The following is a 17130-nucleotide window of genomic DNA, read 5'->3' on the forward strand; positions in this document are numbered from 1 at the left end:
AGGAATGAACAATGCTTTGAGGCAGATGAGCCTCCATCAGACACAGTCTTTCAAGCCTTGGCTATAGGCTCTGGGTTTATTTCAGCGTTTCTCAATAGTGTCACTAGTGACACCTTGGCTTGGATAATTCCTTAATTTGGAAGCTGACCTGTACATTATAAGATATTTAGCAGCATCTCCAATCTATACCCACCAGAACCTAACAACACCTGCAGTTGTGACCATAAAAATGTCTTTAGACATTGCTAAACGTATTCTTGAAAGCAGAAGTGCTCTTGATTGAGAACCTCTGAAGCTTACCTTAGGTAGTGTCTGGATTGGGGATGGGGATCTCATCTTCTTGTCCTCAATATAACTTATAAAACATTAATTCAGTAAAATCTTACCTGCCATGTACCTCGCACTATGCTAGGTCTTGGGGATGCAAAGGTAGAATGATGCAACTAGAAATTTCATCTAAAAAACAATGCTAACCTTATATCCCTTAGCCTTGGCAGGTGATTCTTCATTACCTCTTGCAAAAACATTTTCCATAATAGTAGCAACATGCACATTGGGTCTTTTCTTTTGTTTACATTGGCCTGACTAGCTTCTCCCACTGAGCTTTCTATTTCATTCATACCCCTATGGATCAGTAGACTAACTCATGTATAACACATTTATTTTAATAACCATAGAAGCTTCATCATGTAAGAGCAAAAAACCAAACCAAAACAAAAAACAAAAAACCCTTGAAAAAACCAAAATGTCTGTTAATGGGCAAATCTAGATAAATCTCAAGCTATATCATGTGAAAGAAAGCCAATTCCCCAAAGATTACATACTATCTGATTCCATCTATGTACCATTCTTGAAATGATAAAGCTATAGAGATGGAGAGCAACCACCAGATGTTAAAGAGAGGAAATGGGGACATGGGTATGGTTACAAATGGATAGCATGAGATATCCCTATGATGAAAGTATTCCATGGCTTGACTGCCTTAGTGATACAGGAATCTACACAAGTCACAGAATTGAAAGTACATAAACACACGTGTATGCACACACATATGAATATATGCAAAACTAGTGAAATGTGAATAAGATTGTGTCAAGGTCATTTTCCTGGTGGTATACAAGATGCTACCATTGAAGAAAACTGGATAGTTGGCATAGGGACTTGTGGTGGTTTGAATGAGGAATGTCCCATATAGACTCACATATTTGAACACTTAGTCCTCAGTTGGTGGTGACTTTGGGGGTGAGGTTGTGGTACCTTTAGGAGGTGAAACCTTGCTGGAGGAAGCACAACATTGGGGTTGGGACTTGAGGGTATATATCCTTATTTCTCTTCCTCTCTCTATGCTTCCTGTACGCAGACAGAATGTGATCAGCCAGCCTCCTGCCCTGTCACCATGCCATGTTCATGAACATTATGAGCTCTAGCCTTCTGGAATAAGTTGCTGTTAGTCAGTATTTTATCACAGCAACAAAAAAAGTAATCAATACAGATCACTGTATTTTTTTTCTGAGAAATGAATCTGAATCTATAATAATTCAAAATAAGAGTTAAAAAATAAACAAGACTGTCAAAATATGTGCAACTCATGTAATAAAAGACACCATGTATTTATTGATCATCAACACCCCTGACTGCAGCCTGGAGCATTATAATGATCAGTGAGAATGACTGATTCTGTGAGGGTGCTCACAGGGTACTGAGGGTGTGGATCAGCAAACTGACTGTCACAGAGAAGGATGGCACCGCCTTGGGAGATAGTGTAGCATATGAATATCCAGAGTGGGAAAGTGACTTTACTTGAATGGTGGGTTGGAATTGTATTGTGGGGGAAATGGTCAGGCCGGAAAAGATGATCAGATTCTAAAGAGTTAGCTGGGTCTCCAGGCAGATGAGCACAAAGGAAGGTTCCAGGTTGGAGGCAGAGTGAGGGGAAAGTGGCTGCTATGTTTGGGCAACAGGAAACAACTCTCTGCTAGAGCCTCTTGGAATTTCCCATTTCTGTTTCTAATTCATCCAGAATAAGAGCTCATGGACACATTCATGCATCAGCTCCATCTGAGCTGATGCTGCCAGTTGTGAAGACAAGGGCTACAAGAGCCAAGTTTTACCTCCATCATGACAGGCTGCTGTGACTTTGAGAAAGCTTTTATGGCCTTCCAGAACTTTCTTCTCATCTGCCAAATGAGGATAAAGTGTAGCCACACTGAGTGGTTATGGTGATTGTGTGAAAGAATATGAGAGAGCTTTGTGAATTCCAGTGCCTGGTAAAAATAACGGCAGGCATTCCAGCTCTTAAAGCTTCTGATGTGCCACATGCTGAGGGCTTTAACTGTGATGTCACAGCAGCCACAGGAAGACTCTGAACTCTCTAAACAGAATCTGTGGCAGGAAGATAGTTTAAGGGCCATCACACATCGCATCACATCTGTATTCTCTCTAGAATGCTCAAGAATGAGATGAGGGGTGTGTGTGTGTGGGGGGGGGGGTTAGGGCAGAGCATTCTTCCTAAATGAGGCCATTTGATACAGTCTTTGCTTGCCAAAGACTCTTCTGGGATCTCCTGTAGCCAGAGTTCTTAACGTTCCATCTTTCATTTCTCTTTCTACGAGAGTCTTGTCAGTGTTGTATAGTCTGAAGGTCCAACTACTGCTCTCTTTCTTCAGTCTTCAGGAGTTTCCTCTTAGGAAGCTGTTACATATGTATTCCCAGGAGGACCTGAGAGATGGGTTTCATTTTTTTTTATTGTTCCCCTATGTTATGAATGAAGCAACAAGATACAGAGAGGTTAAGCCGCCTGCCCCAAGACCTTCGGTTAGTAAGAGCAACAGTCAACATTTAAACCCAGAGTCTCTGCTCTTAACATGCAGCTTTGGTGGGCTCTTCTGCTCATCGGTGAGAACTGACATACTATTTAATTCACCGACCCAGACCCATATTGCAGCCCTGATGCAGTGTAATAAGCCCTGCCTCCACGGCGTCCCTCATGATGGACAGCACCTTTCAAACCCAAATAAATCCTTCCTCCCTTTCATTGCCTCTTTTGGGATTCATACAGCAACAAGGGAAGCGATGAACACTGACTCCAAAAAACCCTTTAAAGACATCTTTGTATTTTATTTTTATAATAAGATGTTCCATGCCTCAAATACTTTAAAACTAACTACAAAAAATGGGGGAAACTTACATATAGAGATGACACTAAAAACAAATTCATCTTACGCTTGCACCAAGCTTGTGAGGAGAAATGTCCTCATTGGATCTGGTGTCTGACTGTCCCATTCCTGTTTTTACAGAGCAGGACATTGGAGTTCAGTGGTTTAAATGACTGTGCAAAGCCAGGAGGAAGCGGCTCAGACCGGTTCTCATGGTGGCATCCATTCTTCCCCATCATTTGATCTGGGGACCAAGGAGTTAAGCACCATCTTCTTGTCTTCACTTCTGTCTGTTCTCGCCAGAAGAGTTTAGCAGTAGCTGGCAAGGTCCAGAAAGTCTGGGTTTTGGGGCTTTGGAATTGGATGGATCTGAGTTTGAATTCACACCCTGTCAGTTACGCTCAGAGGCTTTGGGCAAGAAATATAACGTTGCTGCTTTGTTTCTTCCTCTGTGTTGAAAAGGGATAATAATGAGTCCTGTCACATAATGTGATTTCTTGAGGAAAAGTATGTTCCTTTCTCTTTTACATCTCCCCAGAGATCACACAGTGTCAGCACACAGCAAATCTGTGAACCATGTTAACTGATACCAGCTGCCAGAGCGTCAGTGTTGAGCTAAGAAAGATGCCAGTGTAAAAGCTTAGATCTTGGGAATCCCTCACTTCAGCTTCCTCCCAATGGACTTCTGAGGCTTGTAAAGGTGAAGTAAACTGCCTCAGGTCACAAAAAACCCACTGGTGGGAATAAAAGGGACGAAGCCATTATTTTAGAACAAGATAGGGACTGAACTTATTCATTCCCAAGCTCCAGTATGTACAAGGTACCCTGGTACCTAAGTATTAATTTGGTGGCTAAATCTTTTCTCTCTGTTATATGGTTAATAAGTTCCATTTGGAACTGAATAAGTCAGTGATTAGAATTGTAGGTGAAGGAATTTACCCAAAGAAGGCAGTCTGGAACTTCTTCCTCTGCTGTGGGTTGAATACATCCTCTGGGGTTGTTTGCCTAGCACTGCCTTTCTAAGGTTTTCTCTGGAGACAAATTATCATAGAAAACAAATAGTTTTTCCTCCTCTTTGCTATATATTACAGAATGTTGTACTTAAGTTGGAAGATAAATCTTCTCGTTAAAAAAATATTTACCTTGAATAGCAACAGGCATGCTAAGAGGTCATGAAAATCATCTGTGTCCTGAGGTCATGGCTTGGGGTTCATTCCATGGCCATAGCACCATTTCTCCAAACTGTAGTTATTTTTATTGCTTATTTCTTGGAAAATTAAGTCAAGCCCAGGAGAAAGCTGCAAAGATTCTGGGGGTGGCATCCTCACATGTGCTTGCAGAGAGGGAGCTCTCTGGTAGTAGCACACCAGGAAGCTGAGTCTTCAAGTCACAGATAATAGGCTTGCAAAACAGAAGAATCAGCAAATCCCAGCACAGCCACTGACTCTGACTCTGTTCATTCTCACCAAGTCTTCAAAGTCAAGGTTTCTGGGTCAGCTGTCAGTCTTCACCTGTGTCTGTCTATAGATGCCAACATTCTCATCAGCCACACAGTGGCTTCCAGATGGCCACATGGCATCTCTGTCAGAGGTTCAGGGTTTCAGGCAGCAAAAGACTCTCAGGGCTCAGGATGGCAACCAGAGAGCTAAGCCTGTTGGGGTGCTCCAAAAAACCTCACTGTAGAGTACCATGTGCACAGGATTTTGGAATGAGTCCTTAGAAAAGCCATATAGGCTCTGGTCCTCTTTTCCTACCTAGAATGAAGGACTTGAATGAGATACTGCTTCTGGTGCCTTCTGCTTATACTTGGTTTCATCCACACACAGCCATGACTGAGGGGTTCCTCTCCCCTGAGCCCCTAGAACTGAACCCTGAGGCGTCCCTCCCCCATGGACTCACTGCTCCATGTGTTTATTTTTCCAAACGTCCTTGGTGTTGGCAGGTAAAAGTGACTCGGTTTCAGGGATGTAGAAAGCAGATGTTTTCCTTCAACAGGAAGCTCAGAGGGGGGTTCTGATACTGATTAAATTGCTGCCCCCTCAGGAGGTTTTTTTTTTTTTTTTTTTTAAGATCAAATTTTTTCCCCTTTTATTTTATTTTACAATACCATTTAGTTCTACATATCAGCCACAGGTTCCCCTGTTCTCCCCCCCCCACCCCCTCCCCTTACCCCCAGCCCACCCCCCATTCCCACCTCCTCCAGGGCAAAGCCTCCCCCCCCCAGGACTGCGATCAACCTGGTAGACTCAGTCCAGGCAGGTCCAGTCCCTTCCTCCCAGACTGAGCCAAGCGTCCCTGCATAAGCTCCAGGTTTCAAACAGGCAACTCATGCATTGAGCACAGGACTTGGTCCCACTGCCTAGTTGCCTCCCAAACTGATCAAGCCAATCAACTGTCTCACCTATTCAGAGGGCCTGAACCAGCTGGGGGCCCCTCAGCCTTTGGTTCATAGTTCATGTGTTTCCATTCATTTGGCTATTTTTTTCAATAATTGAGTAAAACCGAAATTTATTATAAGCCACAGTCGTCCTAGGGACCTCCATGCTATATATATAGCCTCCATGGTTCCATGGGTTGTGGTCTGATTGTTCTTTATTTTATATCTAGAATCTACTTATGAGTGAGTACATACCATGACTGTCTTTCTGGGTTTGGGTTACCTCACTCAGGATGATTTTTTCTAGTTCCATCATTTGCCTGCAAATTTCATGCTTTCATTGTTTTTCTCTGCTGAGTAGTACTCCATTGTGTATATATACCACATTTTTTTTCATCCATTCTTCCATTGACAGGCATCTAGGTTATTTCCAGGTTCTGGCTATTACAAATAGTGCTGCTATGAACATAGCTGAGCATGTATCTTTATGGTATGAATCAGCATTCCTTGGGTATATGCCCAAGAGTGGGATGGCTGGGTCTTGAGGTAGTTTGATTCCTAATTTTCTGAGAAACTGCCATACTGATTTCCACAGTGGTTGTACAAGTTTACATTCCCACCAAGAGTAGAAGAGTGTTCCCTTTGCTTCACATCCTCTCCAGCATAAGGTGTCTTCAGTGTTTTTGATCTTAGCCATTCTGACAGATGTAAGGTGGTATCTCAGAGTCGTTTTGATTTGCATTTCTCTGATGATTAAGGATGTTGAGCATTTCTTTAAATGTCTTTCAGCCATTTGTGATTCTTGTTTTGTGAATTCTCTGTTTAGCTCTTTAGCCCATTTTTTAATTGGACTGTTTAGTATTTTGATGTCTAGTTTCATGAGTTCTTTATATACTGTGAAGATCAAGCCTCTGTCAGATGTGGGGTTGGTGAAGATCTTTTCCCAATCTGTTGGCTGTCTTTTTGTCTTATTGACTGTGTCTTTTGCCCTGCAAAAGCTTTTCAATTTTGAGAGGTCCCATTTATTAACTGTTGTGCTCAGGATCTGTGCTGTTGGTGTTATATTTAGGAAATGGTCTCTGGTGCCAATGTGTTCAAGAGTACTTCCGGGCCTGTCTACCGAGTTTTTTTTTTTTTTTTAAATAGAGAAATACACAGTGATGGTTTTGTTATTTGCACACAAAACGTCTCATGACAGCATCTTCCCTGTACTGCTATAGGCAGTGGAAGTGATAAGGCCCAGTTTTGCTTCCCTACAGCCCAGCCCAGAATTGCTCTCAGCGAGATGCACTTTAAGACTCTTGGGGAAAATGCCTTGCAATGAGATGCATTAAAAAATTTATTTTATTATTATTTTTTAGAATTTTATACACCAGTATTGTATTTACATAATTTCAACCCCATAATCTCCCATCTCCAGCCCCTCCCATGTCCCTCCAGCTACCTCTGAATTCTCAACTTCATGAACACTTCATATATATATATATATATATATATATATATATATATATACACACACACACACACACACATAAATACATGCATATGTGCAAATATATAAAATATATATGAATGTGTATATATTATATATATTACATATATTTACACAAACACATTTTTCTCCTGCGTCCATTTAGTGTTGTGCTCATATGTATATGCACTTAGGGCTGACCACTTAGAATTGGATAGCCTATCAGAGGGATTGTCTCTGGAGAAGACCGATTCTCACTCTCCTAGCACCCTTTATTGCCTGTAGCTCTTCACCTAGGAGGGGACCTTGTGACATTTCCCCAGTCTACACTGGCATCTTAGCTGGTGTCATTGTGCAAGTCTTACAAACAAACACATTTTTAACAAAGAATTCTACTGTGGGTCATGACATAGCAAACTCATTCGAAGGGGGATAAATCACGGTCTTTGGAATGTTGGTTCACTTGGCAACTTGGAATTCTCATGCTTGGAGTAAAGCACTCGGGAGAAGCAGACACTTTGAGTAGATCTACTATATGACTCATTAAAATGACCCATTTCGTGACAGTGTTGAAACACTGACAGCTAGACTGTTCACCCAGACCTGGTTCATTTATCTCCCTCATGCCTACCAGAGTGCCTGGCACCTACTAAACACTCAATAAACTTTGATTAAATAAGTAAAGAGAGAGTGCTCACAAAATAACCTTGATTGAAAAATGAGAACAAAATACAGGTGCATTATGATTACAACTAAGTAATAAATACATCTGTATGTGCATATGTCATTAGATAAATATTGAAAAGGGGGCACAAATATAGAACTGTGGGAGAGATGCCATTTCTTTTAAGAATGTGAATAATACTTTAAAGTTACTTTAGTAATAAAAGTCAAGAGATGTTGTTGGCTTATAAAACAACTGAATCCCAGCAGGGGTGTGATATGGCAGAGGCTCTTGGCTCTAATTAGAATCCCTTTGGGCCAATTAAACCCTCTAGACCTCAGTTTCCTGAAGTGGGAAGAGAAGGCAGTGGCAGAGGCTACTTTGAGGCTCAAACTAGGTGTAAGGTCCTGGTCCATGACTGCCACTTGCTTTTGGAAATCCTTCCTGATGGATTAGTTACAAATCAAAGTCAGCCTTGAACTTCATTCACATTGGTAGGTGCTGGACCTTCAACAACAAAGGATCTCCAGTACCCCCTGGGGATACAATAGCTCATATTACTCTCAGGCTCTCTGTGCTCCAGCTCAGGGCCAGCTTCTAAGGCACTGACAGGGTGACAGTCTCATCAGGAGCACTAGAAGAATGACTGAAATAAGGTTTGCTGTACTCATCTACAGAGGCGAGGATGACCTCTATGAGTCTGAGGATAGCTTTAATTGTTGTTTCGTATAAACTTGAATGGTTTAGAGCAAATCTTGAGGTCTGGCCTTATTGAGCAGCTATCAGGCCTGTGCCACCACCCAGCCCCCTTCCCCATAGTCCAGTCAAGAGACACTGCAAGAGGAAGAGGTTTTAGAAACGGCAGTATTGCTGTAGGTGATCAGGTCTAAAGAGGTGCAGTATTTTTATAAACACATATCCAAAACATTAAAATATAAATATACTGATAATGTGACTGATATTTTACTTTCAATGTATCTCTGGATTTTGATTTTTAAAAGAAGAACACACACTGATCTTAAACTCAAAAATACATGTTATTTAGAAGGAATTCCTTTAAAGAATATTATGGACGAATATGAAAATACCACAATAGAACTCATTTTTATATAATTCACATATTCCAATGAAATTATAATTTGAAAACATGACAATTGGGCAGAGCTGTATTTTGTTTCCTTTGTGGAAAGAACTAAATTGTTTCAAAAGTTTGAATTAAGCAAACATTTTGAAATAAAGAAAAAAAAGGAGGATTTTTTGTTTGTTTGTTTGTTTTTTCAGGCAGGATTTCTCTGTGTAGCCCTGGCTGTCCTGGAACTCACTCTGTAGACCACGCTGGGTTGGAACTCACAGAGATCTCTCTGCCTCTGCCTCCCGAATACTGGGATTAAAGGTGTGAGCCAGCACCACCTGTCAAAGACACTTTTTTTCCCTGCCCGCCACAGGACAGAAAATTACAGCCAGAGACAATGTGCCAGGGTGGTACCAGGAGCAAACTCTTGCCTGGGGGTTAAGCTCCTTCAGTGATGAAGCCCCTGAATCCTGCAGGAGGAGTGAGTGACCCGTGGCTCGCCTCAGGTCCTCTCGCTTCAGCTGCAGAACACTCAGCTGCTTGTCTCAGACATTTCAGCCTGGGGGCCTTGTTTTTGAATTTCAATTCTGGCACTGAGGCAACTTGCCTTAGAAACGCAGAACACAGACTCGTCTCACCATTGACGTGTAGCCCCAAGGAGGACTGCCAGCTAAACGGGATCATAGAAGCAAGGGAAGAAGTAAGTCCAGGGCATCGTGGACACAGAGGAGGAAGATGAAAAAGCAAAGGGGTGGGAGAGGAAAGTCCTCTACTTCACAACTATATGGTAAATGGGTGTCGAGAGGATCCTGGGAAAGAAACAGCCCATGTGGATATAATTATTCCACAAAAGTGCCCCCCCCCCTCCACCTCCGCCACTTCATCTTCCTTCTGGCTCAAGAGCTCCTGGCTCAGACAGCCTGTTACCTCATTGTTGGTGCCGACATCTAGCAGGACAGGAAGGCACTGCTGTGGATTCACCCCTCCGCATGCTGTGTACAGGGCCAGCTTGCCCACAGGGATGCCCATGCCGTAGCAGCCCAGGTCTCCCAAGCCCAGTATGCGCTCTCCATCAGTCACCACCACAGCCTGAAAAACACAGCAGGGTACCTTCAATCAGGAGCACCACCTCCATGACAAAGTGCTCATTTCAAAGTCCTAGCAGTCAGGCCTGACAGCTGGATACCCGCTGGCTGCCTTTGTTGGGAATAAAGCAGCTTGTCTGGGACAAGGCCAGAGAGGATTCATCAACTGCAGGTGGCTGGTCCCTTCTGGCAAGTGGGCAAGAACCATCAGGGAGGCAAAATGACAGAAAGACAGCGTTCCTTGCATTCTGAAGATTGGGGTGGGAGCTGCAGAAACAGCTGGAGAGAAACCACATCTAGTCTCTCTCTCTCTCTCTCTCTCTCTCTCTCTCTCTCTCTCTCTCTCTCTCTCTCAGAAACTGGACAGTCTCAGCCTAAAATTGGGGCATGAGATGGGAAGGGAAAGATGTAAGAAAGTGTATGTTGCTGCTCCAGCTGCAGCATTTTGAGGCCAATTTGCAAAGAACAGAGCTTGTAACATTTCCTAGAATCACAAATCATGGAATCAGGCGGATTCTTTGGTTGTGTGATGATTGGCATAGATCATAGGCCCAACTATGTACTAGACACAGTTCTGGTACAAATGTTACCTTTAAGATATGATGTTGATGGAGCTTATGGTGATGATAGATATGATTATATATGATCATGATGGATGTTTATTTATTCATTCACTTAATAAGTAATCATAAAGCACCTGCTTGCTAGTAAGACATATCATGGGGGAAGGAACTTTAGTTTGCTTACCTATAAAATTAAATATATGTGGACCCAAATGAGAGAGGTGGCATATTTATCAACAGTTATAGTTTGGGACAGAGGCCTGAATGCAGCAGGACAGTGCAGGGACAGTAGAGATTGAGATATTCCTGTAGGGTGACCCACTCTTGTAAGTTCTGTAGATGAGAGGGCACACACACCAGACAAGAAGCAATTGTGAGGGTGTAGGTGGAATGGAAGACCTTTGATAGGTGTTGTGGAATATTGCTTTAGGCAAAAATGTGTTACATTTGTTTATGTTGTGGGATATTACTTTAACTGTGTAAAGTTGTGTTGTATTTATTTATATTGCATTTGCTTACTGATGTAAGGATGTGTGTCTAATTATGTAAAGATGTGTTGCATTTGTTTTACCTTGCCTGTCTGAGGCACCTGATTGGTCCAATAAAAAGCTGAAGGGCCAATAGTGAGGCAGGAGAGGGATAGATGGAGCTGGCAGGAAGAGAGAATAAGCTGGAGAAATCTAGGCTAGAGAAGAGAAGAAGGAGGAGAGAACAAGGCAGAAAAAGAAGGACATGCCCCGGGCTGGAAGCCAGGCAGTCACCAGCCAGACACGAGAAGTAGTGGAAGTGAGAAATACAGAAGGGAACAAAAGGTAAAAAGCTCCAAAGCAAAACACAGATAAAGAGAAATGGATTGAAATAAGAGCTAAGATAAGACTGATCATTCAAAACTAATAATTAGTCTGTGTGTCATGATTTGGGAGCTGGTTGAAAGCTCAAAAGAAAAAGCCTGGTACAAATAAGAAAGTTGAGGTCCAGGATAGACTTGTGTGAAGTGTGTGTAAGAGGCAAGGAGGTGTAAATTGTATGAATGGCAGAATGGGAAGTGAGGGGTCATGAGCATCAGGACAAGGGGAATCCCATGGGGTGACAGTGAAGTTTATATGTCACTGCAATAAGCTCACTATCACGGGCTCCCAGTGTCTCTGGAAGAGTTTTGTTTATAGGCATCTCATTCATCTATTGAAACTAGACTTTTCCAGGACTGAAGACTGGCTCTGAGCTGTAGATGTTCTGCGTGACCCCATTGTTAAATGAACAGATAAGGGTTGAGTTAGTCTATGCAGGGGCAACGCCAGGATAGAGATGAAGACCCATTCTTGCCCTGGTGTGGTTCAGTGCACAAAAGTTTTTCTCACTTCTTTACTGCTCCAGGGGAGAAACACACATGGGCTGCTTCTGCCCTTTTGTAGAAAAAGGTGCAAAGATTCTAAAAACACTTATCCACTTCAGGAATTGAGTTTTGGAGAGTGCAGCAGACCCATGAAAATCCCATTTCCCTTTCAGATTGCTCTACAACTTCTGTGGTGAATGATCACAAGCGACATCTCACACCCTCTCCCTCTCTCATGGTCTGGGCACAGGAATGGCTAACACTGTTATTCCACTTGACAAGTGAGCATGTTGAAACTCAAAGTCTTCCTGGTCTACATATACCTGCCATGTATCAGCTAAGTCCCAGTAACTGGGTTAATGGTCCCACATTAGTTGTCTTGGAAAGTCTAGATAACTTGTCAAGGTCATGTTGGCAAGTGTGGGACCCCTCTTAGTCAGGCTTTGGGCTTCTAGTTCAAAGGTATTTTTGCCACCCTATCTCCCTGGGATAAAGCATCTGTGCCCTTGGCAAGTCTTGCCCTGCCGTAGCATCCAGTGTCTACCTGCCTTTGACCTCCTGCTGGCAGAATTTCCAGCTAGAGCCTGTGTCCTCATGCGGCCTCTGGAGTCCCAAACTCCATTTCTCTACTCTCTGGTCTGTCCAAATCAAAGCTTACTGACTTGGGTTCCCCATCTGAGGGAATTCTTTGTTGTTTAGAGGGAAGTTGTTGTGTACCTATTTGCTCTGAATTAAAACATTCCCTCCTGTGGAGAGGAAGGAGGCCAATAAGACTCAGGAAGTAAACACAACACACAGGGCTCAGGGATTAGAAACTTACAGGAAGCCCCTGAAAGTTACAGGAAGTCAGGGGATTCTTCCAGAAGATGACATAAGCAGTGATAATTGCGGGGGGTGGGGGGTGGGGGGGGGAGAAGAGACTCTTTGAATGGCCAGGCTGCCTGCAAGTTGAGGAGGGAGCTCCAGGGATGCAGCTTTCGTGAGTTCCCACTATACTGGAGTGGGCTTTTCAGTGATGCAGGCTGCCTTATGCTCCTGTAAGTAGACCCTCAGCCATACTCCCCAATAAACTCACTGGTTCACTAAGGTATAGTTAGGTGGGACAGTTTTTTTGATCTCTTGTTAGTGCCCTATCTGGGGTGAATGTTTGTTTATGTCAGGAAAAGTCATAACAGACACAAACAGCGCAAGATTAAGCACACGCAGCTATCTACTCTAATGCATTATTCTTACAACCCTAAAATGATGAGGGGCCATGAGTGCAGTTTCCCAGCCTGGGACTACCCCAGGGAATTCCACTACATGTTCAACTCTAATGTGGGAATGCCTCTCCATCTGTCATCAATCCTCAGTTCTTCTGTGCAAATGGTTGACTTGGTACAATAGCTTCGCAGACTGCTTGGACCCTCTTCTTACTTTTCGTCTCTCTTGCCAACCTATGTCATGTTCATTGTATCTAAAGCTCATTTTCATCATGATATTTCCGGGATCAAAGACTGTGCTGGCTAGTTCTATGTCAACTTGACACAAGTTAGAGACTTTAGGAAGAGGGGACTCTCAACTGAGAGAATGCCTCCATAAGATTTGCTGGGAGGCAAGTCTGTAGTGCATGCCTTTGGTTGCTGATTGATGGAGGAGGACCCAGCCCATTGTGGGTCATGCCATCCCTGGGCTGGTGGTCCTAGGTGCTGTAAGAAAAAAAAAAAAAAAAAAAAAAAAAAAAAAAAAAAGCAGGCTGAGCAAGCCATGAGGGAACAAGTCAGTAAGCAGTGCTCCAGCATGGCCTCTCTTTAAGTTCCTGTCTCCAGGTTCCTGCCTTGAGCTCCTGTCCTGCCTTCCCTTCATGATAGACTACAAGCTGTATGATGAAATAAACACTTTCCTCCCCAAGTTGCTTTTGGTCATGGTGATTTATCACAAAAACAGAAACCATAACTAAGATAGGGACCTCCACTGATTTCTAACTGCCCCTATGGACACCTAAGTCTTTATATTGTTTAACATACCTTCTGAAAGTTATTGTTGTATATCTATAACTGCATCCTCTGGCTAGTGGCTTCTTCACTCTTAGGAATCTCTCTCTCTCTCTCTCTCTCTCTCTCTGTCTTTGTATTATTATTTTTTTTTCTGGAGGATCTTTCTTCCTGTTCTCCAGCTGGGCATATGTAGTAGAGTTTTTCATTCTTATGAACAGTTAGCACTTGTTACATCTAATACACATACTCCCTGTCACCTTTATGCATTCTGCAAACACTTATTAAGAGGATACCAAGAGTCACACAAAATACTACTGTGCCATCTGTATGTCCAATAAGCCTCTCAAATGCCCTCACTCCTTGTCTAAATGAATTCTTATATTCTTCTCTCCTTTGACGTTTTTTACTTTGCTCCCTTCCTGTCAGGGGCTAGGTAAGGTCAAAGGCCCTTTGGGGTTCTGTGCATGGAACAAGGAGCTCTGGGCTTTTGTTTCTATCAGGGTCATGCTTGGCAAGGCCAGCAATGGACTGGTGCCAGAGCTCTGGAGGCTACCAAGGCCAGAGCCTGGAGCTTGACAGTTTCCCTGTAAAGCTGTGGCCAAATGTTCCAGACACAGAGATGTGAAATGATTTGCTTATTGTACCAGCATGGATCTTGCAAAGAGGAACTAGAGTTACTCTGAGTTCCCCATAATTCTGCTGCCTGATGAACTTTATGGATTTGTTTGCTGCTTCCTCGTTTGAAGAGTATATTAGGAGCTATGATTAATAAATGTGCTAGCTTGGGTCATCAGCCCTCACAGTCCTCCTGATCCCTACTTTTGACTCTTCTCATCTCTGGTCTTCCCCCTCAGAGTTCTAGTACAAACCCAGGAAGAACTGCTGATCTGATTCACCTCCTCTCTTATTTCCCCACATCTTCCAAGCTCAAGACCACCCAACCTTCTTTGGTTTTTCTTTGAGCTTTGTCAATCATGCCCAGTTGGCTATTAAGTTCTGCTGATCTGTTCCAGTCCTCTGGCTCTTATTCTGCGATCCTCACACCATTCCTATTGCCTTTGACCAGACAATCTGCTTGTCACTCAAACCACCCTATGGTTTTCTGACTGTTCTTTTTACTCCTGGAGTCTCCCCATCCTATTTTATGTTGACAGAGCACATCTGGATGTATCAGTTTCTTGCACCTATAAAACAAAGATCAGGAATTTTCTTTGCCTGACCTTTAAGATTTCCACTCTGCCTTTTGAAGTTTTCTGTCTTTTCCATGCTCCATCCTAAACTGAAATATTTCCGGTTTTGTATGGAATATACATGTCCTGCAATAGGTGGCATTTTACTTGTCAACTCTTTTATTTCCTTGACTGGAATTCTACTACTTTTGTGTGGTTCAAGGAACAGCTAAAAATTCACTTGTCTCTACAGGTAGTAGTGGTGCACACCTTTAATCCCAGCACTAGGGAAGCAGAGGCAGGTGGATCTCTGAGTTCTAGGCCAACCTTGTCTACAGAGCTGGTTCTAGGACAGCCAGGGCTAGAGGGAGAAACCCTGTCTCAAAGATCAAAACAATAAAATAAAATTAAAAATAAATTCGCTTGTCTCCATGAAGCTTCCCTCCTAGGTTTCTCCCTCTTTTCCTTTGAATTCCCAGAGCCTTTTTCATTGCCCAGAGTAGCTATTACTCTTTTCCTTGTACTATAAATATTCATGTTTCCATGTCTTTCATAAAAGCTGTAAGCTCTTTAGGGGCGATATTAAGTTGTGTTATTTTTGATTCCTTAGCTGTTGGCTCTGAGGCCAGCAATGTGACACATAATCAGTTAGCCAGGCAAGCTATAGCTCCAACAGAGCATAAAGTGGCTTCTCGGCTGGACAGGATTCAAAGCCAGTATAGTTAAGTTCAGAGAGAAGATACTGCCTCTCATTGTCCCTGATAGCAATCCAATTAATGCTGGGAACCACTTAACCAGTTCAGTGGGTTGCCAAGGGCTTAGGGAAACTCTGGGCAGTGTCTTTGGTTTTGGAAAGCCAGCAACAATGTCTGGAATGACAGAACTCCAATTTCCTTATTTGGATGTTGGAAAAGTCATGACGTCCCTTGTTTCTTTGACAAATGGAGAGGTTTGAAGGATGGTATGCTGTGTTCTTTCTGGCCTGCCTTCCTCAGACCTATGACCTTTCCTGACTTGTTGGGTATGGCCCTTAGCTTAACTAACCAAAGGCTGACTGGAAGATCACGGGTCCTGGATTGCTCTTGGGCTGTTTTAGATTTATTAGTAGGATTATGGGCTGCCTACAAAAGTTTTCCAACCACTCTTTCTTCTTCCTTTCATTTCACCCTTCTGTCTCTCATCATCCTCCTTCTTTCCCCTACTCCATAACATAAATAACACACATGCTTTAGTTTCAAGTCTTGGTTCCATTCTTCACAAAGAACCTAGCCTCTCAGATTCCTTGTCTCTAAAACAAAGACAGTAAGAAGCCCTGTGGTTGTCAACGGCATTCAGGGAGTCGGTCTGTGTAAGGCACTTGGATAACAATACTGCATGAAGGGACTGCTGCTGTCTGCCCAAGGTTGTTCCTTATTCAAGGATGAGGGAGTTTCTTCTTTACTGCTGATCTTAGCCACCAGCCTATCTGGAGAATTTTCTTTACCTGAGCCACCTTGCTCACACCCCTTTCCTAGCCTGCTTCGTAGGCTTTGCCGAGTCTTCCTCCAAACCTTACTACAGGCAACCTGTGGTCCTTTGCTCTGCCTCACCTCCTTCCAGTGTGTAGATGTTAAACCAAGAGCCCTTCCTGACAAGTTCATTTCTGTCTCAGAGATTTTCAGCAAGTCCTGTTTCTGACACCAACACAGAAGGTGTTCACCACACCCTGATCCATGCATGGCAATAGGCACATGGTTCTAGCAATCTGGACCATGTTTTAAGCCCCGCGGGCTGGTGCCTCGTGGTAGAGGCTGCTGCTCAGTGCTCTCTCTTCTCAGAAGTGTTGGTACTGGGTTGGGAGAGATATTTAGGAATCTGGGGATCTGACACAGAGAGAAGGTTCTCACTGAGCCTTTCTCCTGCTGGAGGCAACGGGCACTGTGGGAAGGAGACGGGGCAGCGATTCTCACTCCTTTGTGTGATTTACACTGGACAGTTTTCTCCTCCTTGAAGAAGAAAGGCCACAAAGCTTGGGTAGTCCTGGCCTTAAGCCGTAGGTTCCTCATAATTATCTTTTCCTGTATTTCAGTTTCCTGGCTTTCTAGCTGTGAAACCACAGAAAGTTCATTTTTCATCTTCCAAATGGATTCAGAAGGTCCTCTGAAGTTAACCCTCCTCTCTAGCCGAGCAGTCAGCCATGCTGGGTTCCACAGACTTCCTAGGCCTTGAGAAAATGCCTCTCTGAATCAGCTGCTGCTGCTGGTGTGTGTGTGTGTGTGTGTGTGT

The 17130-nt window shown here is 43.3% G+C and overlaps 1 protein-coding gene across 1 annotated transcript in view; it reads right to left on the reverse strand.

Moving 5' to 3' along the window:
* Nucleotides 1–17130, reverse strand: part of Me3 (malic enzyme 3) — a 201871-nt gene that overhangs the window by 46742 nt on the left and 137999 nt on the right. The window contains exon 6 of the mRNA XM_028894969.2: nucleotides 9667–9828. Coding sequence (XP_028750802.1) covers nucleotides 9667–9828 — 162 coding nt within the window. The remainder of the gene's footprint in view (nucleotides 1–9666; nucleotides 9829–17130) is intronic.

Source organism: Peromyscus leucopus, chromosome 1, assembly GCF_004664715.2.
Source record: "Peromyscus leucopus breed LL Stock chromosome 1, UCI_PerLeu_2.1, whole genome shotgun sequence".
NCBI lineage: Eukaryota > Metazoa > Chordata > Mammalia > Rodentia > Cricetidae > Peromyscus > Peromyscus leucopus.